This window comes from Halichoeres trimaculatus, unplaced genomic scaffold (assembly GCF_033239565.1).
Source record: "Halichoeres trimaculatus isolate MK-OKI-2021-1 unplaced genomic scaffold, fHalTri1.1 fHalTri1_scaffold_21, whole genome shotgun sequence".
NCBI classification, from domain to species: domain Eukaryota; kingdom Metazoa; phylum Chordata; class Actinopteri; order Labriformes; family Labridae; genus Halichoeres; species Halichoeres trimaculatus.
Window position 1 is genome coordinate 21,231,177 of NW_027437199.1, and position 24,586 is coordinate 21,255,762.

Consider the following 24,586-nt stretch of genomic DNA (forward strand, 5'->3'; position numbering starts at 1 on the left):
ATATCATATAGTATCATGCCATGTCATGTAATTTATACCTGTCATGTCATGTCATGTCATGTCATGTCATTCATTCAATCATTAATTTTACGAGCCCCTTATCCTGTTCAGGGTCGCGGTGGATGGAGCCTATCCCAGCTGTCGTGGGCAAGAGCGAGGTACACCCTTGACAGTCAATCACAAGGCCAACCATAACATATCACATCACATCATATCATATCATATCATATCATATCATATCATATCATATCATATCATATCATATCATATCATATCATATCATATCATATCGTATCATATCATATTATATATCATATCATATCATATCATATATCGTATCATATCATTTCATATCATATCATATCATATCATATCATATCGTATCATATCATATCGTATCATATCATATTATATATCATATCATATCATATATCGTATCATATCATTTCATATCATATCATATCATATATCATATCATATTGTGTCATATCGTATCATATTGTATCATGTCATATCATATCACATCATATCATATCACATCATATCATATCACATCATATCATATCGTATCATGCATATCATACCACAACAAATCACATCATATCATATCATATCTTATCATATTATATCACGTTACTTCATATATTGCATTGTATCGTATCGTATCGTATCGTATCGTATCGTAATGTATCGTATCGTATCATATATCATATCATATCATATCATATCAAATCACATTTTATCCTGTTGTATTATATTGTATCATATCATATATTGTTTTATCACATCACAGCATATGATATGATATCATATACGATATCATATATGATATGATACAATATGATATGATATATCATTTCATATCATATTGTATCGTATCGTATTATATTTTATTACATCATATTGTATCGTATTGTATCATATTGCATTGTTTACATCCTATCATATTTTATCTTATCCTTTTGATTTCAATCCTGTCTTATCATTTAATCTCTAATCATTATGTATCACATCAGATGTCATATATTGCTTTAATCATATCATACCCTATCGTGTCTTATCTAAATGTACAGTAATGTTTCGTTTTGTTTCACTCCTTACTATACACTGTTGTCACGTTGCTATTATATCATGCAATTTCCTTTTACCTCTCATTGTCTCATTACATCATCTGTATAATATGCTATGATATATCATTTCATTCCACAGTGTATATTTTGTTTTTGTTTTTAGTTCTTTTTTTCAGCCTTTAACTTAAAGTCAGAGAGGACAGGACTGTGGATAGAGCATGAAACAGGGTGAGTAAGAGGAAAGATGTGGTACAGGTTGGATCAGCTGTTGTTAGCACTGCTACTTAGCAAGCCATGTTGCTAGACTCACCTGGTCAGATACATTGCATTTGACTGTTTATAGCACAGGTCTTCCTCTTTCTAATACTTTCTCTGCTCCATCTTTTCTTTTCTTATTTCTCGTTTCACCTTGCAATAACACTGTGTCATGTCAAAGGTGAAGCAGTGAGAGGTCAATGCGAGAGATGCTGTGACAGCCGAGCACAGAGATTTGTGCATTCAGAGGGCTGCTCACACTGACTGCTCATGGCAGACCTAACAGCCCCTCAGGCCAACAGGAAGCATCTCTGTGCCCCTGATGTACAGTTTCACCTGCAGACTGTACAGTTTCACATTGCACAGTGGGGTTTTGGTATCCAGCGTCTTTGATCCTTATTGCACTGTAGACTTGTATTTGTCAGAGTGTTGTGTCTTTGTTTCACCCCTGTGAACACACACCTCTTGGGGTCGCCTGTGTGTGTACATCTCTGAATCCCACTGCTCTCAAATGAGCTCCATGTAGTCGTATATTTGCATGTTTATGTGATTTTCCTCATGTAGCGTGAGATCATGAAGTCTTCATGGTGCTAACGTGTTGTTCTTTCTACTGCATGCCCTAGTAACCTTGTTCTCTTTCCTTCTCCATGTGTGTTTGTGTGTGCATATCTATGTGTATCCTGCTGTGCATGTGCACACTCCCCCCATTATTTGTGTTACATGTGTGTGTGTGTGTGCACTCATGGTGTGTGCCCCTGATGTCCCTCTGTGTCTGAACTGTTGAGTGTTTCCATGCACGAGTGCATCTGTGAGAGAGAAAAACCTCTCTTCCTTTATCTCCACCCACGACTAGCAGCAGAGTCACCATGGGACCACACACACACACACACACACACACACACACACACACACACACACACACACACACACACATATATAGAGGCATAATAGACATGATAATTACATGTGAAGTGTTGCGCTGAGCCTTCACAGCTGAACACAACAGAGCTGGTAGTTGCTGTTAAGGTGTTTTCAAGGTCAGACACAAAGATTTAACCTGTTCATTTCCTTTGGGGTGATCAGGGTTGCCAGGTTTGTCATTTTCACCCTTTTACACCAATTACAAAAAAACTTGTCCTGGAAAACTGCAGGAAAGATGGAGTTGTAAAAAGTGCTCGCTGAGGGGATTATTTAACTCTAAGTACATCCAAGTCACCCTGAGCATTCTGGGAAATTTCTAAAAGCTTAACATGAAGAACTTCTTTCCTCTAAACCAGGTCCAGAGGATGGTTTTGGCACACGTAACTCGAGTTATCCATCTTCAGTGCTCTCAACCCCCCGGTGAAACTTGGCCTTGTCAGAATTCCATGTTGTGTGTGCAGACTTGAGTGTGTGTGTGTTGTGTTTGTGAGCGTGCACACACGCCTTCCTCGTTGGAATTGGCTCCAATCACCTATTTGATGTAGAAGGTCACCAGATAGCCGCCCATCAGTGTTTGCCAATTTCCCCTCTCCCTCTCTGTGCGACTCTCTCAGTGGCTGCATTTTTTTTTTGGAAAACACACAAACACACAAGAAGGCATGACTGCACTCATGTTATCAGAGTTCATGTCCACATAAATCTATTTTTAAAATCTTAAATGTGTGGGTTATCCGCCTGCCTACCCTCTCAGTGTGTTTGCGTTTGTGTCTGTGTGTGTGTCTGACTCTTCTTTGTACTTTCCCTTTTAGCCCGACGTGTTTAGGGCTGCTGTTTGTGGTCTGTGTGGAAGGTCTGCTTACAGAACACTTGAGCCATAATGTGCTCATTTCATTTACTCCTGAGAGGCTCTTGAATTATTGACTGAGCTGCTGGACATACTGTACTGTTTGTGAGTTAATCACTGCAGCCCAAACTCCCTGAAAAACAAAACAGATTTATGCAAAAATACTGAGCTATGAATGTGAGAATATAAAAATGATGTAAAAATAAAAACTATTGATGCACTGATGCACACAAAGTGGGTCCCAAGGCCTGTTTTAAAGAATCAAAATACAAGTATTTTGCTTAATGTCAAGCTGCTGTCAAGCTAGGGCCAATCCCAATCGTCACTGTGTTCCCTTTTCTTGTCCCTTTGTTTTGAGGACCAAGGAGGAGAGGTGAAAACACATCTCTTAGAAACAACGCCACTCGATTCCCACCACGTCATCACCCTGAGACGCTCTTTGGCTGTCGCAGGCCAACCAAACACATTTGAACAAAGTGATGACTGATTAGGGCGACACATTCACAGCAAACAGACTTCACTAGCATGTACTGCATTACATGAGTGATGAGACAGCTGAGCTATGAAAAGCTAACGTTAAGCTAACAGTATTCAGAACCAATATTATGAAGCTTCTGAATACTGCTGTAACGTTAGCTTATCATAGCTTATGTAGCTGATGCAGCTCCCGAATGTAGCTTATCTGTCTAATCATTCATGAAATGCAGTTCATTGTGTTAAAGTCTGCTGTGAATTTGTCGCCCTGGTCTGACAACGGTGTAGCTGTTATTAGCTGTAGCTGTTGCTATAGCAGTGTTAGCCAGATCATTATAAAGAGAGATTTCAAAAAACAACCAACAATTCAAAACACGGCTGATATTTACGTGGAGTAGCAAAAGAATCGATACCTGATAAAAATATAAATATGGGACATTTGTCATACCCCTTGATTTCAATTGGGGTCTTAGTTTGACTTTGTTTCAAGGGCTGTGCAGGTCTTTACCTTATCTTATGGATAAAATGTGCATGTGTGAAATCATAACCTAAGGGGTCGGATTGGGATTAGCCCTTAGCATGCCAATTCATCAACTTTTCCTTTTCATTTTTTTTTCAAAATGAATGTTTAAGGTGGAAATAAACTTTTATTATTATTGTGTTTGATAAGGAGATGCTTGCTTTAGGTTATTTATGGATAACTATAAGTGATAGTTGCTTGCCCATAAAGTTGATAGCAATAAGTTTACCACTCTTTTCCACATTTTTTTTTATTAATGAGTGGGTTATGCACAGATGAGGGCAAGAAAGGTCAAGATTTAATGATGCATAAAGAATAATTTTGTGTGTAGTAATTCTAAGTATTATTGCTGTCAAGGCACAAAGAAGAGAAGTTCTGCCTTTCCAGTAATTTTGTAAATATTTCATAAACTTTTAGAATTTTGGTGTTTTCCATCATGAGATGTAAATTAGGAGATTTATTATTATTAGTGTTGTCTTTTAACACAGCCTCTCCAGCTGTTTACTTGTTCTGATGCCAGCTCCAACTTCCAGATTTTGTTTTTGTTTTTTTTTCTCCACAAGGGTGATTAATTTTCAGGTGGTTTAAATGATTTGTTCTGTTATAACTTAAAGATCTTACAGGAGTTGCTCTGGCTGTGGTCCCCATTGTGGTGACACTAAGCTACATTTCTTTCCATGCTCTCTGCTCCTCACATTTCCTCTTTTTTTGGCTGTCCTATCTGTGGAGGCAGAAACACTTCACAAAAAGCTCAAATGAACAGCCTCAATCCTCATCTGAGGAAAGTTGGCAGCTATTCTACAAGTTGTTATTATCTGAGCCTCTGAAACAGTTGAAGACGTACAGACAGTAAACTTCATTGAGATGTGATGCAGTTTTTGCGCTTGAACATTTACATTTTCCTGATGGATAAATCAGATGATCACTCAGACAAGGTGATGCCCTGCAAACTGAGCAGAATACAGGTTTAAGGTAAATGAGTCAGAACTGGACAAAAAGAATGATTTCTGCTTGGTGAGTTGCTCATCAGACTTGGAAAATCGTCTGCATCTGGTCTGAACACAAATTCAAACTGTCCCGGGGCTTAATCCGAACAATTTATGCAGCGTAGTTTTTCAGCACACCTGTCAAAGCAGAGAATAAATCCATCTCTCCCCCTGTCAGATGTGTATCTTAGAGATTTAGATGAAGATGATGAAATGACACAGTTTTGTCTAAGTCCGTCGATATCACAGCGCCGCCTGTGCGTAAAAAACTCAAAGCTGAGTTATATATTTATTAGCACGTCTGTCGGGCGTGGCTGGCGTGTCTGCCTGGAGGGGGGAGAGACTGTAGCCGTATAGTCTGCTCCGGGGGGCTTCTAGATGCTCCGTGATGGATGAGGAGTGACAGATCGGGGTTAGCCGCCAGGGGAGCACCATTTTCTTCCAGCGCACGGTCTTCAGAAAGAAGGAGGTGGAAGACGCTGGACGCGGAGGGAGGAAGGGACATGAAACAGACCCATCTCCACCCCTCCTCTCTTTCCTCCCTCCTTCTCCCTCTCTACTCTCTCGTGCAACACAACATAGTGGGCTTCACCCTGCCTGCACCGCATTGACGCTGCTGCTGCTGCTGCGACCCAACCCTCCAAACTAACGCAGGGAGAATCGTGCTTTATCGGGACACAAGGAGCTGGGTGCAGTGAGTATCTGTTTCCGAACATGCAGCATCTCCCTCTCCCTCTGCTTTTTTCTGCATGGGCTCGCTGTCCTGCTCGGTGATGTCAGGACTTTAGAAGCGAGAGTGACTCTTGGAGGAGGGGGCGTTTTTTTGCGAGTGCTGCAGAAGTGCACAGCGTGACATTTGGATACAAGTTTGCCGAGCTCAAACCATGAATGCAGCTGTTTTCTTCCAAGAGTGAGCCCCCCTCTTTGCTGCCACCAACATGGGTGTTGACTGAGCGGTGAGGATGCACTTGTGAGGATTTATAACTGCGCTAAATAATTACTGGATCATGCAGATTCTGCAGCGGAGGACGTTACTTGTGCTGTTAGTCTGTGCATGTGTAATATTATCACTGGTACATGATGGGGACGCACGGAGCAACAGCAGCACACACTCTTCCAGGAGTTTGCATGGGTCACTCCGGGAGAATCATCAGATTAAAGCCCGGGACCGTGCGTTTTTGCCGGGCTACGCCACAGGTGCGTCCACGGCGGAGGGCGCGATTATCCGGGAGACTCTTAACTCCTCTCACCCCTGGAAGAGGGTGATGGCAGAAGAAACGTGGCGGATTGGACACAACAAACGCGACTTTAGCAGGACTATAACTCCCGTGGAGGATCCCAGCGCGGGCTCGCATTGGGGCCCGACGCGCCACCATAATAGGAGGATAAAGTTGAATGGCACGGGGACGCCAGCAGGTGGACACTACAATGCGGTTAAGCCCCCTTCAATGGGAAGGGTCGACGAAGGAGGGGGATCCGAGGAGGGCGACCGGCACAAGAGAGGCACAAAAGATGAGCAGAAGAAAGCCTGGAGGAGGTGGGGGAGAAACCGCCAGAATAAAAGCGCGGCGGCTTTGGCTCAGCCTCACGCGTCGCCTTGGGAACCCATCCCCAAACCCGTGGCCCTCACTTCCACCGACCTGCCCTTTGACCTCTTCACCAGGAGGCCCGAGTTCTTCACGTTCAGGGAGGAGAACCCCTGGGACGCCACGCCGATCACCCCTCCTAACTCCCAAGACTTTGGGGATGAGATCAAGAACCCCTTCTACCCTGTGACGAGCGAGACTTACGGCGCGTACGCCATCACGTGCGTCTCAGGGGTGATCTTTTTGGTTGGGATAGCGGGGAACATCGCCATCCTGTGCATCGTGTGTCAAAACTACTACATGAAGAGCATCTCCAACTCGCTGCTGGCTAATCTGGCTGTGTGGGATTTTGTGCTCATCCTCTTCTGCCTGCCCATGGTGGTGTTTCATGAGCTGACCAAGTCCTGGCTCCTGGGGGAGTTCACCTGCAAAGTTGTGCCATATGTGGAGGTAAAGTTTGATCAATTCTCAGTTCACCTCAAGTGTGTCACAGGGGCGGAGTCATGGGTGGGCCCAAGGATCCCAGGCCCGCCCACTATCTGGCAGGCCCACCTCAAAAGATTTTTTTTGGGATATTGTTTTCCTTTTTTCCCTTCCATTTGGATTGGTTTTAAAGAGGGTTATTACTATTACTATTATTATGATTATTATTATTATGATTAGTATTAATGTTATTATTTTTTAAAGATTGGTTTGAAAGAGGATTTTTTTTTTTTTTTCGTAAGATCGGGTTTATAGAGTATTATTATTATTATTATTATTATTATTATTATTATTATTATTATTATTATTATTATTGTGATGATGAGGATCATTATCATTTATTTATTTATTTATTTATTTATTTTCTAAGATGGTTATAAATATATATATATATATATTTTTAACTTTATGCTCAGGTTTGTTATCGTTAGATGCCCTGTCTTTAAACAAACAAGCCAAGTTTGGCAATCTATAGTCTGTAGGTAATAAGTTATGACTCATTCAGCTATATGTAATACTAGTAGGATTACAGAATGATTTTGGGAAAAAACTAGTTTTTTGTCCCTTATTTACTGCCCTATTTACAGCCCTTAATACATGGAAAGTTGAGCTGGCGCAGCCCATTGGTGCGTTAGAGCGCTAATATCATGTGCAGCCTTCTCTGTCTGAGGCACTTAAATGTTATCAAATATTTAAGGAACATAAAGCAACCAAATCTGCTGTAAAACATGCAAAGTAACAATGATATATCTATATCTATATAGTAGAAGTTATTTACTAACTTTTGTCATTTAGGCCCACCCAAAATTGAAATCCTGGCTCCGTCCCCGGTTTGTCAGAGATGGTTTTATGTCTTTGTGGTGGAAGTTTGAAGCAGTGCCTGCAGGCGGTGTCTCCCTCTGACAGATGCTAAACTGTGCTCAACTGGAGTCATTTACATATCAGCAGCCTGTCTAAACATCAGCACACCGCTGTAGTGATGACAGACATGGAATAAGCTGTCACACACACAGGTTTTTAGGAGCGGACAGACCTCAAAATGCTCACTTTCACAGCTCAGGCTGGCTAGAAAGTAAACAAGCTATAGGATGTCACTTCAGCTGGCAACAAGAGGGCTTTGTTTGTCACTAATACACCTGCTAGAGAAGAGAGCCTCACCTAGCCCTCAGGCACACACACACACACACACACACACACACACACACACACATGAACACACTCTAGTCTGTAAGTTAATATCACTGTCTCCTCTCTATTCTGACATTTACACACACTCCTTGTCTCCATCTTTGACCTTGTTTTGTGTTTCCAGACTGGATGTATGCCGGACGAGTATTTGCACCGTGCTATCCTTTGTGTCACATTCACCCACAAGGTGCTTTGCTTGAAAAGAGTCCTAAGCTTGTTTTCAATGGCTCCATTGTCCCAACCTGGCACAAGGCAGGACACAAAGGCAGATTTGAAAGGTTTATCTTAACCCAAATGCATCTTAAATGGATGTCTGAGGGAAGCCGTGGCGCTGTGGATTGTGCCTCCGGTGCACGAGTAAGTGAGAGATTTTCTGTGTGCTGCAGTGAAAGAGGACAGAAGACGTAACCAAAGCCAGAAGAGACTAGATTACAGGAGATTGTTTAGCTCTTACAGCCAGACAGGCTCCGCCCCTCAGAGACTCCAGACAGACTGTGACATCTCTCAGTGATGTCACCAGCAGGTAAAAGGTGTGTTGTTAGCTCCGGTTAACTTTGGTGTGACAGTTTCCTCACACAGAGGGACTTTTTCAGCATCCAGTTAGTGCAAGGTGTCCTCATGGCTATGTTTTGTTTTTCCAGACTATGAAGTGTCTTGTTCTTGAGATTCTATCTGCCAATGTTTGCGTAAGTTTGTTTAAATGTGGGCTTGAGCGTATCTTGGCACAAAATTTAAAAGTCCTCTTTTTAATCCTGAAGTCAAATTGTTGTTGGCTGTGTTTGATGACGTCATATTTAGTGATTGTTCGTCATCTCAAACACGATTTGTGCTCGTCTGGGTGGCTAACTGGCTGGCATATCTTTAACGTACAGACAATGATCATCATTGTAATGGGAAATGCAAGTTTTCTGACAGCTAGGTGCACCCATTGCTGTGGAGGACCCAGCATTTAAGGACTGGCTCAGGCAAGGTCATCAAATCAAAAAATAGCAGTCACCAGGTTAGGTAGTGGATGCCTGTTTGTGAAATTATATCAGCAACATCAGCGAGTCTCTAAATCTATTTTGTTGTTTATAGTGTTATATGTCAAAATCTGTATAAATAATTGAAAGTTTGCCAATTAACACTCGCAACTCAGTGTTGTGAAGTTTTTAAAAAACACTGTTAGTAATAAAAGAAGTATTGAAAGGTATTAAATTTAACTTAATGATTGCTGTTGCACCCTGCAGAGAAAATTTTTGAAGAGTTTTTGAATGAGGTTGACATTCATCTGTGCAGTGTCTTGGTTACTGAATGCTTGCACTGATTAATCTGCATAAAGTAGATCACAAATTTAAAATCGTAATTCTTTTCTTAGACAAGTTCTAATCTAGTCTAAGTACCAGATCTGGGCATTTTTTATTGCTTAGTGATCAGAATTTTCACCGATCATATCATCCAGTTACTCATGTTTGCTGTCAATCAGCACAGTTTCCTCCCAAAAGCTGATACATCAGTGTAGCATGATCAGTTTCAGTTTGTCCACCTGGGAAACACACACTGTTGTGTGTCGTACTCCACCATTAACCAAATTGCAATCGCAATTTGAGAAAGTGCAATTATGTAAGCACAAAAGGCTACGATTTGCTATTGAAATAGCTAAATGTGTGCTGGTGTGTGTACAAGCGTTACAAACTTGCTGGTGCGCTGACTCCATGTGTAATGCATGTCTCTGACAATGAAAGTAAACTAATGTAAGATCAAAAACTAGAATATCATAAAAATGTTATTGTGCACGCAGCACCCTGACGCACTCACATTCCTCATGGTCCATAGATGGTCCAAAAGTGCAAAGAGTTTAAAGTAGATGTCTTATCAGTAAACATTAAAATTTATTTCCGTCAACATTCTGTTCCATTAGCCAGGACTGTGAATAGCATTATGCTACGCTGCCATCTGGTATTCCCTCTAGTGCTGAGTTAGCATGGCTAGCTTGTTCATCTTACTGGAGATAGAACCTACATTCCCCATAATGATGGATGGAAGGAGAGGTTGATGTTGTCTCTTTTTAGCATGTTGCTTTCGCCTCCTTCTCCTTAGCTTGCAGTGGACACCAGCCCCAGCACCGGTTAGCATTGCTACGGGCTGCTAACAGGTGAAATCTCATGTGTAAACAATGCAACTGTGGTTACATGTAGGATCTCTGCAACACACAGGAGCCAACAAAGTAAAAACAAAAATAGTTTGGTGTCAATGAATGAGACGTACAAAGTAACAACAGGCTCCAAATACAACAAAGACAGAGCTGCTGCAACAGGCAGCCACTTGGGCGGCGCCTAGCAACAGCAAGTTACATGCATACATTTATCCACAGCAAGTTATTAGCAGGGACTGAATAGTGTCATGCATGTACAGTATCTCATTTCATCTGCAAACACCTTGTGAGTGCATGTGTTTGATTAATGTCAGGAAGCAGAACCCTCTCTGTGTCGTTGCATATGAGCCTCACAAGAACCAGACTGTTATTAAATAACTCGGGGAGCAATCGGTGGAAATATATGACGATATACATTTTGTGGAGAGTATCAATCAGAAAAAGAGTGCTGGGGTGTGTGTGCGTGTGTGTGTGTGTGTACAGGAGGTTCAATTTGTGTGTGAGTGCATGCAGCCGGGGGCTTACTCCATCCCCGTGGAACATTCAGGGAGACACACACACACACAAACACACACACTTACCCTATGGAGTGACTTCATTCTTCACTTAACCCAAATTCGGTCACAGGGGATGTGAACATTTGGCCTGGAATAAAGAAACACAAGCTCGGTCACACACATCTGAACGGCACGCAACACTCTCACACACCACCACATCAGTGCACACACACAAGCAGACTTCAAGTGTGCATGCATAATCAGAAAGTGTTAGAGATAATATATCAGATCCTCCCGTGGCACTGCCTTCAGTAAACCTTGTTGTATTTAGTGTTTAGTAGAGCGTCAAATTCCTCAGACCCCAAAGAGAAAGCAATTTTAGGTGTGCGATGTGAGGAAACAAGGCAGGAAAACTGTAGAGATACTGCACAAAGTGAAGATGTGGGTTCCAGCCAGAGTGTCAGATATGCTCCTGTTTCACTGCAGGAAGAGATGCACACAGCATCAGAATCCTGCAAAACTAATGCACAATAATTGGGTTTTCTGCACCTGCTAGCTGGTTAGGAATAGGCTTGAAAGTAGGCTAACGTAAAAACAACAAGTGCAGCTAGCGTTTTATGAGCCAGAGGGGGATGTGAGTCATTTGTCAAGGTTTATTCAGAGTCATGCTGCTGTGACAGCAATTTGAGAAAGTTTTTGTCTCTGAATGAAGAGATGTTTTTGGATCACTGAGGCAACAAGCTTTAAATACCATTCAATGGTCCCTGGCATCTATTTGTGTTTGAAGGTGAAGTAGAGATAACACAGAGCATTCCCCCGTGTGAGCTGAAGGTAAAACTGGATTTTTTAAGATTGTGACTATCATGGTCTTTCATGGTATTTTTTTTCGTTCGTTTTTTTGTTTTTGTCATGAATAGGTTAAACCAGTTGTCTGGTGATTCTATACTCCTAAATAAGCCCTATTCGCATGGGATTACAAAAGGACCTGGGGTAATTTCAGAATTACTCCCTTACACGAGAAAAGCAAAGCCTGTAAATGACTTGATGTTTCTTGTGTTTCTGAGTGAAAACCTTGCACAGACCCACCATGCTTTAGCAGCAGCACCTTCAGTCAAAGAATGTGGATCATAAGCTTCTGGATATGCAGATTAAATCTGAAAAAGTAAACGCTACTTTACAAAAAATCATTTTTTATTGGTTCCTACCACCGATACTCAACCATCAGTTGAATTGCCTGGGTGATTGAGTTTGCAGAGCAACAAAAACTAAAGTGTTGCGATCTTACCTTGTATTTTGCTGCTGACATTAACATAACATGCACACTTGGTTAGCTCTGCAAAGGCAATGAACTTTTTCTTTACCCCAGTCTGCAGCATAACTTCATACCTGTCCAATAACTTACATTTAGGGGTAACAAAACAGATAAACTGTTTAGATTTTTCCACCATGCTTATTCTCTGCAATTTCTCACATTTCTGAATTTCACAGCACTTGATAGTTACCCCCATCTTTTGGAAAAAAAAAAAAACCCAGTGCATTAGATTTTGCCTATCCATTCAAATTGATCTTCATTGTATTAGAAATGTGATACTGCAAAATTTAAGTCTGACTCAACAGCTATTTATTTACCGTTATGTTCTGAATATAAGACAATGTTTTTCTTATGAGAAATCCCCTTTGAATATTGGGGTGGTTTTATTTTTGGGGACTAGGCTTTGAACAGCTGCACCACCTTCTCTCTCTGGTGGTTGTGACATTATTTTTCCTGACTTTGAATTTGCTATACAGAGGGTGCTCATCTCTGTGTGCTTGCACCATACACTGTTTAAAACATGGACTGTGGTAATTTTCCAAACCGCCGACTACATACTACATGTGAATGTAGTATGTAGTAGGCAGTACATACTACCTACTGCTTTTGCTTGTAGTATGTAGTACGACTGTTCTTTTGAGTCTGTTTTGTAGTTAACAGCTCTGGTTTTCAGTTTCAGAAGCGAAGCTACAGATGATGTTTTTTTTTTTTTGTTCCTATTTCCCTTATTATAAATGTACCGCCTTTCAGTTATTTTCATATCACACAGAATCATCATACTTAATTTCTAATCTTACAACAAGAGTTATATCATTTACTGAAAACAAATCTAAAAAGGGCTTTTTATTTTTTACAGCTGATGTAAAAAAAAAAAAACACTTCTATATAATCCACATATGGTTTAAAAAGTAAATTAGTGATTTATATGGGCGAATGAATTTGTAGAAGTAGACACCTCTTTTATGACTGGAAGTGACAAGATTTACTGTTGCTGTTGTGTTGTAGTTGTAATGCCAACTCATTCCAGTAGATGGTAGTAATTCACCTAAACCTTCCACCTGCATTGACAAACAGCGCTAGCGCTGTGCATTGTGGGAAATGGTATGCCAAGTAGACTGGTTTGTTGCATACTGAGAAATTTTCCTGGATCAATAGGATATCCAGGGATTTTTAGTATACAGCAGATTTTGCAAGTTTTTGTATACTACCTACTACATGCTAAAATCCAGCCATGACAGTAGGCACTGCTAGTGTAGTAGGCTGTTTGGTAGACAGCCAAAGTCTCTGTGACCTCACTCGTTTGTTCCTGATACCGTGAAATGAAGCCAATTCGAGGACACAGCCAAATTGGCTATGATGTTGTCTGTTAGTTTTCAAACAGCTACAGGGCGCTCGTCAGTCACGTGAGCTGAGCTGTGTCTCTGATTGGACAATCAAATGATCCTAATAACTTTAAACCCCCAAGTTGAAAAATAATTCAGTCACTCTACAGTGTGTAGCAATAGCAAAATCAGTGTTTCAGACCCAGGCTGTTTTTTGGACCAGGCTGTAAATATGAACAGCAACTTTCAGCATTTCTGCATAGGCTTCGTTTTTCTAAACCTGGCATTGCCCCTAGGCCCGCACGCAATATACAGTCTGTAACCCACTTGCGTTTCTGTGTCTGTGCATCAGAACTCTGTACGTGACACAGAAAGCAGAGGAGAACTGTAAACACGTGACCGTGCAGAGACAGAAGATCATTAACATAAGACTATTTAGTTTGATAAACAAAAGAACAAGGTCTAGACCTGGTCTGTAAGACAGGAAACTTTCAGCTGTGATCTAGTGCTGTATAGAAAATAAAATTAACTTGACCTCCATGATAGTAGGATAAACACTTTGGATACACTAGATACTGCACTATTGTACTGTTATAAACAACAGTCTACCTGATTTTATCATGCTGTCACAAATAACAGCCTGCCTTGTTTTTTTAATCATTTTTTATTAGAGTTTTTAAGTAAATTATTTTTCATGACAAAGCAAGATTTTGTCATCAAATGGTCTTTTTTTCCAGAAACATGTCTTGGAAAAAGGGGGTCTTCTTATGTTTCTTACTGTACATACATCCCTGATATTTATATCATACATGCTATTATTGATTTCTACACATGTGCAACAGCATAATGACTACTCCCATTAGTAGACTGAACAGGCTTTGTTTAATCCTCCTTTCTAAACCCTGATTTACTGCTAAATACTGCTGTCTCCATCATGGGACATAAATCTTGCAGCCTGTCAAAGGGCTGCCCTTTTTCCCTTGTGGTGTATTGGCGTTTTCATGAACAGGCCTGTAACAGTGACTGAGGCATGTGTCGTAAAGAGAGAATGTGCACAGTGAGTTTTCTTAAGAGGAAATGAAGTTAAACTAGCATGCATCCCTGCTTATGGATAAATGATTGTATCGTCTGCGTAAAGTTGCATTTCAATGGGTAAGAAATTCCTGAAAGATGCATTGAAAGTTCTGCAGCTTCAGTTCTCTTGTAGTTTCTCTGTATGTAACGTTACAATCAGCTCTGTGAAGCATCCTTCAGTCTCTGAGGTTCCTCCTGTGCTGTACTCAGACACCAGAGGCTGAATTTTCTGTGGTGTCGAGGCTTCAGCATGCAGAGAGCGAGGGGAACAGATTATGAAGCAGAGCAGGAAATAGGCTGAGGAAAAGTAAGAAAGTGATGGATTGGTAAAAAAGGAGGGAAGGGGGGGGCTGCAAGGAGCCACACAGAACCAGAGGTAGACCCATGTATTGTGCTGAAAGTGGTGGTAATGGCAGGACATACATCAGTTTGACACGTTCACATTCAGTCGTCTAACTCTCACAAATTTGGTTTCTCTTCATGGTTGAGTAATGTCTGGGAGCATGTGGCCATTTCACAAGGACAAGGAGAGCCAGGGTCACTTTGATGCTTTCCTTGTCACAGATTTTAATATGTTTAATGGACAAAAGTTTACATCTCTCACTGTATGAATTTGTTCGTATCTTCTCAAGTACCAGCTCAGTGGTGGAGTATTGGTTGGAGTTTGATCCAAGGTCACACAGTCCAAATTATGAAGTCATGAGCAAGACTCTAAACCCTCTTTTCTTCCAAACCACTTTTTTCATTAACGAGTAATCTAAAGCGTTACTGTTTCCAAACCAGTTATTGGACTTAAGTTACTTATCCAGGTCAATCTATGTTACTATTGTTTTTTGTTTTTTGTTTTTTAATTTCTTTAGTAAAGAGATTGGTTTAGTCTTTCCCAGCATTTTGGGGGGTGACAGGAGTCATGTGTGAGGCATAAAGACAACTGACGTGCAATAAATATGGCCATAAATGCTGGAGAAGGTGTTTGATTTTTACATGGGGGAAAGTTGAGTCCTATCTGTCACTGTAACTCTCTCTATTCCATGAGCTGAACCCTCCGTTTGGCATTAGTCAATGCAATGATAAGCAGAGCTATAGGGCTGGGAGAAAAATCAAAAAAAGATATATTGTGATTTTTTTTTTGTTCGACAATATTAAAATCGTGATTCTTTGTGAAAAAATATATATATATTTTTTTTTTTTTTCACAAATCAAATTTGTCATTTTAGTCTTTGTTTCTAAACTGGATTGGAAAAAAGTTACCACTGGTCTTCAGTAGAGGGTGAAATGATTCTCTCTGACTCACGTGATGTGCGTTTTATGGGACAATGTGGCTCCTGATATGGTCTGTAGACATTATCATTATCATTTAACTATTTCACGTCTGGTGTAAAAAAAAGCAAACTAAAAATCATAGAAATTGTAATTATCAAAGAATTGCAATTTAAATTGAATTGGCACTCCAAAAATCATAAAAGAATACAATGGCGATGCTACAGAGTAACATATCTAAGCTAAGTGCAACAACATACAGGCAAGTCCAGACTTTTCAGACTTGGGTACACCAACCAGGACACTGGGGATAAAGTGAGCTCACACTCCAATGTAATTCATTTTTGCTTATTCCAATCACAGCATTGACAAGAGAGAGAGAAAGAAAGAAAGAAAGAAAGAAAGAAAGAAAGAAAGAAAGAAAGAAAGAAAGAAAGAGAACTGCTCTGATACATCTCACTCTCAGCTTTAAGCTCCTCCCATGTTCTGCTCTAATTAATAATGTCGCTGCAGCAAAGTGATGTCATGTCCTGCGATTATTGTGTGGAGTTGAGACGGTCTGACTCTGTACCACCACATAAAGGTAGTAAATACTAAGCTGTTGTTTTTCACATTTGTTTGGACGTATTATAGAAAGATATAGATAGATACAGATATAGAAAGATATAGATATATATCAGATTCTAATTAAGGCCGTAACCATGTGATTGGCCCTGATTCCTGATCATGTTTTATTAGATACAGGGTCAACAGCTTTACCAAAAAATGAATCAGATAAAAACTAAACTAGACTAATCAGAAGGCTGAAGGAAGCTTTACATAAATATTGTCCATTTATCAACTAATCAATATGGCTTCCATCAGAGTGGCCTCATGCATTAAAGAGTGGCACTCTAGAAAAAGTGTTACAAAGCTATTAATAAATTAAAAACAAAGCAGTCAAACCATAAATAAGCAAAACCTGTGCCGACTTTCAGTATGACATTTGTTTGGAACCATTCTGTATTTTTTATAACTTTTTGATGTGGAACTTTGATTGATAATTTGTTACATTTGTATAATACTTGGGGCTTGATTCATTAGATGATTGCGCAGCAAAACCTGTTAAAGAGTGAAAAACACAATCACAGAGTGTGTGCAAAGGCTTTAATTCTCCACAGATTGCTGCAAAGCAAACAGCTCTCTGCATGTCAGTGTTGTTTGTATATGTATTTAAATGAGCCATTATGCATTAATCTGGAGTAGAACAGGCTCTTTTCATGTCAAATTAGCCTCATTGCAATTAACACCTCAATTACCAACACTGGCTCTAACAGCCTCATGCAGTAAGAGTGAGATATTTACCATCTGCTCAGAGCTGGTAGTAACTACCCCACAAACTTTTCAGTGATCAAAACATCAATTACACCTCATAATGATGCACAATTATTGGATCTGTGCACAAAGCCTGTTAATACTGCTTTGACATTTGGACACACTGATCGGGCTAGCTCACTCCAGGAAGTCAGTAAGTCGGTTTGTTATCAACTAAAACTTGTGTCACATCATGAATCAGCTCCACTAACTCCAACCAGCTCATTATGTGCATGGAGAGACTTTAGCGACAACAGGATGCTCCGAGTGGAAAGGTTTTCGTGCCTGAATGTCATTCCAGCAATTTGCTTTCTGAATCTGACCTTGAGATGGAGCGGATAGCAGGGGGTGAATGATGCTCAACTTTTGATGCTCTAACTTGCTGCTGTCCATTCTTAGCGAATTCCTCTTCAATTTTGGATTAGGTTCAGCCATAAAATTCTATTTGAGAAACAAACCAATGTCTGTTTCAGCATCCAAAGACAGTAGAGGGTAACATCAAATATGCAATTTAGTGCATGCAAATGATACTTTGAATGATTGTCAAACACCCCTTCCTGCAAAAAAAAAAAAAAGAAAAGTAAATGGGTTTCTTTATCTAGCGACAAAACAGCTAATGGATAAGCCTGAGATGGACACAAAAGAGGTAAGTGGACTTCTTGAAGTCCAGTTCTCTGAAAAGATCATGATTTTTGAGGTTGTCTCGCTGCCAGAGTCCTTGACCTTGTTCCTGACTTTAGGGTCTCTAGTTGTCTGTAGTGGTTGTTAGTATAGTTTATGACAATTGTTGGAGTCACATGATGATTAGGGGTGGTGAAAAAAAAAAGACTATTGATTATAATTCACCTGCACCCTACTGCCGTAACCTTGGAGTCATCTTGGACAGTTCCCTCAATTTCAACCAGCACATAAAATCAGTAACAAAAACAGCTTTCCACCACCTCAAAAATATTGCCCGCCTTCGCCCCTCTCTCTCCTTCCCTGCAGCCGAAACCCTTATCCACGCTTTCATCACCTCACGCATTGACTACTGCAATAGCATACTCTACGGCTCACCATCCACCCTCCTCAATAAACTTCAGTACATCCAGAACTCCGCCGCTCGCCTCCTCACTCACACCCGTTCCCGTGAACACATCACCCCCATCCTTCACAACCTGCACTCGCTCCCCATCCCATTCCGCATCACATTCAAAATCCTTCTGCTTACCTACAAAGCCCTCCATAACCAGGCCCCCCCATACCTCACGAACATGCTCCACCCCTACATCCCTTCCCGTCCCCTCCGCTCCTCGGATTCTAACCTCCTCACCGTCCCTAGGACCAAGCACCGAACCTGGGGGGACAGAGCCTTTTCAGTTGCCGCCCCCTCTCTCTGGAACTCACTCCCTCAAAACATCCGCAACTCCACTGACCTCACCATCTTCAAATCCAGTTTAAAAACACACCTCTTCCGCACTGCTTTCAACCAGTAATCCACAGTCCCTCCTCAACGCTCTATGTTTTTACCTTTTTACCTTTGCACTGTAACCTTCCGTTTTTATCTGTTTTCTGTTGTTCACCTGTCTTTTATCTGCACTTTTAACTTTTTATGTAAAGCGACTTTGAGTTTTGTTGAAAAGCGCTCTATAAATAAAATTTATTTATTATTATAATGTTTTGGCTTGATCATTAAATTTAAAAAAAAAGGTTGCATCCTAAAACGACATACGTAGCTCACTAACAGAGGGAAGCTGCTTTGCTCTTTCTGGAAATTGAAAGAACATTATTTGTGCTGTCAACAGTATGCTATCCTCATAGTGTGTGCTGGCTTGAGAATGAATACATTAAAGTGTTGAAGTCAGCTCTGTTTAAATCTCTACAGCCTCAGAATTGGACACAAGAAGAAGCAAGTGATAAAAGGAATGTCAAAGATCATCTGTGCTGTGTGGGAGCGCTCACTATAAATGCTACTTTTGAAAACCAAATAAAAACAAATTCAGAGTGGTTACTCTATCACTATTTCTAAAATCCAACTATGAATTGCTTTGGGGGCGAGAATAGCCATGCACACAAGGAACATATAATTTTTTTTTTTTCTGCCCATGTCCCTTTAGGGGCTCTGTAAGTTTGTTTCAGGGTTGAGTTTAAAGATAAGAAATGGCTCAGTGAGCAAAAAAATATTGAAGCCTACTTGTCTTTTGATGTCAAATTGGTTTGCCCAGTGTGGCACACAAAGTTAGCGCTCCCTAAGGCAACATGACCTGTTTTTTAACCACTTACAGTTCAGCCACACAGTGGTCTATGACTAAGTTTTAAAGGACCAAAAGAGCAGAAAAAGTGCTAGCTTGTCAGCTTCAGCCAGCGCCATAACCACAACACAGTCTTCCATTATGGACACCTTTTACAGTGCCACTTCATATCCCACCAGCTCCCAGAGACATCAAGAGATAACGGAGGCTGTTACATTTATGCTAGCAAAGGACACGTGCCCCATCTATACCGTAATCAACCCAGGATTCCAGAAACTGATTAATTTTTGGTTGTTCTTTCAAGCTGTAATTCAATAAATACTCAAGATTTGAAATTATGAATAATCATGTTTATTCATCATGATTTCAATATCTATCAAAATAATCGTGATTATTATTTTTGCCACAATTGTCCAGCCCTAGTTAGCACCATCACTACTTTTTTCCATCATCCTTATCCAATCTCTAACATCTTGCGCTTATTAAGCTTCACTCATGCCAAGAAGTTATATACCAGTTTGACCAGACACAGCCTACTGATTTAGATTCATCTTGTCTTCTGAGCAAATCTTAACTCTTCTAGTGTTCTTTTTAAAGACAAAAAAGGTATTTTTTACCTTGACATGGTCCGACGTGCAACCTGCCGTCTTCTTCAGAAGCTGTCATCCAGACAGCTGTGTGGTGTCTTTTTGTCAGCTGTTTCTGGTAGTAGCTGGCGGGACAGATTGATCACGTGGTCTGTCCCGCCAACTACGCCCCCCGTTGCCTGACGGCCTCTGGAGAAGTGTGTCCCAGGTGTGCGAGAGCTGGAAGGCTCCTTCATCCTTGTTGATGGTGTCCTTTCCACGTTTCCTGATCTCTATTGATTCTTTAATCCATCTTTAGAAAGAAAACTTAAAATCGGCAATATCAGACCACTGCAAACGGGAAAATCACATAATGGACTGGGACAAATCTACAATAATCGGGTCAGAAAACAACAAATACAAAAGATGGATTAAAGAATCAATAGAAATCAGAAAACGGGGAAAGGACACCATCAACAGGGATGAAGGAGCCTTCCAGCTCTCGCACACCTGGGACACACTTCTCCAGAGGCCGTCAGGCAACGGGGGGCGTAGTTGGCGGGACAGACCACGTGATCAATCTGTCCCGCCAGCTACTACCGTAAACAGCTGACAAAAAGACACCACACAGCTGTCTGGATGACAGCTTCTGAACACAGCCTACATACAACTTTCTCCATGTACAGATCAAAAAACTGCTGAACATGCAAAAGCTCAATAATTCACAGACCGTCATCTGTGCTTGTTTACATCAGGGTAGTAGAGCATGCAAGTATTGTTGCAGTCATGAATCAGAGCTACACCTGATGACACTGGCTGGTTGTTTCCCTTCTGACCAACAGGATGCTAACTGACTATATTTGCATATCAACTCCAATGATTTCAATACTAGCTATTTACTTTTAAAAGGAACCAAATCAGGGTCCACTCGTTGAAGGTACTGTGTTTGTGGACTAACACTAGCCAAATGTGCAGCCCCCCATGGAATGACACCTGAAAAAAAAGCTAAATGCTTAATGTTAGCATCCAGATGTAATATACAAGAGATTCCTGAAAAGTCGTACTTTGATAGACTGGCCGTTCCTGTTGTGCTTGGTTCCATTTTCGTTCAGAGAAAGGAATGTCTGAAACTACAGCACATCCATTCCCAAGTCTATCTTTCCGCTCCATCTATCTATTTAAATATCTAGCCTGCAGACACACACACAGAAATGAGCATGCACAAAGTCAGTAGGGTGTGTTGATCATCCAGATGGGTGGGATGGCCTTCTCTGCACCGATCACTGCCCACGGCTGTTCTCCCCCTCACCCCCCCTCTCTCTGCATCAGCTATCAGTGATTAGAAGCAGGCCTCAGGGGAACACACACTCACATACACACATACGCACATATTCATACGTATGTGAAATGATTTGAGCACAAGGCTGAATGCACACACATTCAGCCACGCACTAGGTACAGCAGCTCACAGTTTAGCACCACCCTGTCTCAGGCCGTCTATTAGGCACATGAACGGTGGTTAATTGAAATATATGTAAATTATTCAGTGTATGTAATTAGCAGCCTGATGTAATGCCTGATGTAATGCATGATGGTGAGTCCATTCAGTCAGCTCAGTGTCTGTGAATCAGTAGTTATTGTGTTTCATATGAGACAAAAATGCAACAACACAAGCAAAGAGGAGGCTGGCTGCTGGTTCCAGTTAACCAATTATGTGAATTGATATTCATGTGGTTCATCAGATGGTTTCCAGTATGATCATTTTATCAGTTTCAAACCCACATGTAGCCAAATGTCAGAGAAGAGAAGAGGACATGAAAGCTTTAGCATTTTGTATTTTCAACCATAACACTCTCAGACAGAGATCACTGACCTGGAACCAGACTTTTCCAGAAATGTGTTAATGTCCAGGGGAAATCTGCCACAGGTCAGGATTTAATTTAGCAGAGCGGAGATTTATTGGAGGAAGAAAGTGCCAGCTGTAAAAGCCGCTGTAAAACCCATGAAAGGCAGAAAGCAACAGAAAACAGGCAGAAACAGTCTGTGTTTGTTGCGACTGATTAAATTGAAAAGGGGACAGGGATGAAAATACAAAGTGCTTGCCTTCCTTGAACATAAATTTTAGTGAATTTCTGTTCCCGGGGCTAGAAACTGATCTCAGAAATCATACGACTCAGGTTGTTTCGCAGCTTACTATCAAAACACTGTCCCTCCATTTCCTCTTTCACATATGAGCAGTCATTGTTCTCATGAGAGAGAGGCATTAGAGGGTATGTTAGGTAATGACACCAATGTGAAGTTTAAACAGGAAGCAGTCTGTTTTCCCATATTTTTCTCTTTTTTTGGATATAACATAACTGCTGGATTTTAATGTTAAACAAGAGCGAGTTCTTAAAGGTATGGTCTGCAGAATTTTTCATAATTTGTTAATAAACAAAACATTCAACACCCACAGCCTCCAACTGAAGCTACATGCACACACTCACTAACCCAGCAACCACCTGTAGCATCGCGTTTCTACATAAGAGAGACTTTAGAGCCGTGCATCTGACTTGGCATGTTAGCACAAGCTAATCACAGGTATTTGACACAAACCTGGTTAGCAGAAAGCCAACGTGAGTCGCTCTTCGTCCTGAGCTGCTCTCCAAGTTCCGGAAAATGAGTGAAAGTCGAGCCAAGCTTTACCCTCGTTTAGGTAAAAACTTTATGTTTGGCGTTTAGTTTCACTTCGGTTGTGTTTTTGTTCCCTGTCCCACATCCACTATCGTAGCCACTCTGATTAGCCTCCACCACTTTCTATCATCAAAAAGAAAAGTTACTTGCGCAAAGGGATGGGTACCGAATTAGGTACTTTTGTAGGTACTGACCGAATTCTGTCAAAAGTACCGGGTACCGATTCACGTAGAACTAAAAGGTACCATGTTTAGGTACCTAAACGCAGCCTTGCCACTGTAAGAGTGGAAGAGAAGGTGATTTTCCATACTAGACATGAACACAGCATTGCAAGGTTATATATTGAAGAATAAATATGTTAAATTGAAAAAAAAATATATATATATATATATATATATATATATATATATATATATATATATATATATATATATATATATATATATATATATATATATATATATTTAATTGTTTTTTTTTAAAAAAGGATGGTTTTTACCACGTAAACACAAGAAGTACTGGAAATTGGTACCATTGAGTACCGGTACCGATTGCCAGGTACCCGGCATTGGTACCGTATCGTTTCAAATGTGAAAGGTACCCATCCCTACTTGCGCACTGGGCGTGCTGTAATTAGCTGAGGTAACCATGTCTACCCCCCGCACAGAAATGTCCCAACACAACCAAAACATCAACATACAGGCAGAGGAGGGGGTTGAGGCAGACACAGACATACTTGCATAGAGACCCTATAGGTGATTGATTAGGACTGTTCCTGTAAAAAGTTTATTTTCTTAATGAAAAACCTGCAGACTCTACCTGTTAACCTCTACATATTCATTTCTTGTAGAAATCCCTGAATCTGTCTGGAAAGTGGTCAAAATGCTCTGTTCCAGAATTTACTTGAGAGCTTAAGATTTGCTGAAATGATGATGCCATCACCTAACTTGTTTATGATATGTTGAAGGGGATGGGCGTCAAACACCAAGGTCTACTCTGACAGGCCTACAGAGGACTGCCCAATCAGACAAAAGAGGGTTTGTGGAGCTTGGAGCCTTCAAGAAACAACAGCTAAGATAAAGTGTTTCAGTCAGAGGCTGAGCTTAAGGTCTTATAAAACACCAGGGATTTGTTCTAATCTACTACTTTAAGGCACCAGAGGGACAATATAAAGACTTGCACATTGAGTAGTGTATATTTCACCCTCTTTAATCTACTCTTGGTATAAATGGTTTAGGAAAATGTAAGTCATTGCTAAAACAAACTTTGTTTGTAAAACTGTGCCACTAATTTGTGTATTCAAAGTGAGCTCAGAGTGTCCTGATAAATACCAAGCTGACAACAATGGCTTGGTATAAAATTGGTCCAGTACAATAAATGGATCACTTTGACCAGGGCTGCACAATATATCATTTCGGTACTATCATTGCGGTATGCGTGCACAATATTCATATCGTAAGGGTATGGGATAAAGGCAATGATTGTTCTAGAAATGTCTCTAAACATTACTTTTCATTGATTCAAATCTCTATATAGATCCTACATTGTAGTTTCCCCTTGTTTCAGTCTTTGTGCTAAATTGAGCTAAAGGCTAGCTGCTGGTCATGCAAGCTGATTTTAAAACATTAAGTTTTCTTATGTTTTCCAAACCCATTTCCTTAATTTGGGGTGATCGGTGATCAGGGACCGGTAATCTGCCAATCCTTACATATGAAACTGATCTTATTTACGTCCAGGAAGGTCTGACAGCCAGCCATTGTTGCTTTTTGCTCTGAGACCTAAAACTCAGGACACCCTATTGGTTGTTTAAGTTAAAACATAAAGATTTTATAGTTTC

General features: G+C 40.6%; 1 protein-coding gene across 1 annotated transcript in view; it reads left to right on the top strand.

The window, feature by feature from the left end:
* Positions 1 to 5,389: 5,389 nt before the first annotated feature.
* gpr37b (G protein-coupled receptor 37b) overlaps positions 5,390 to 24,586 on the top strand; it is a 35,977-nt gene continuing 16,780 nt past the window's right edge. The window contains exon 1 of the mRNA XM_074698475.1: positions 5,390 to 7,106. Coding sequence (XP_074554576.1) covers positions 6,078 to 7,106 — 1,029 coding nt within the window. The 5' untranslated portion in view covers positions 5,390 to 6,077. The remainder of the gene's footprint in view (positions 7,107 to 24,586) is intronic.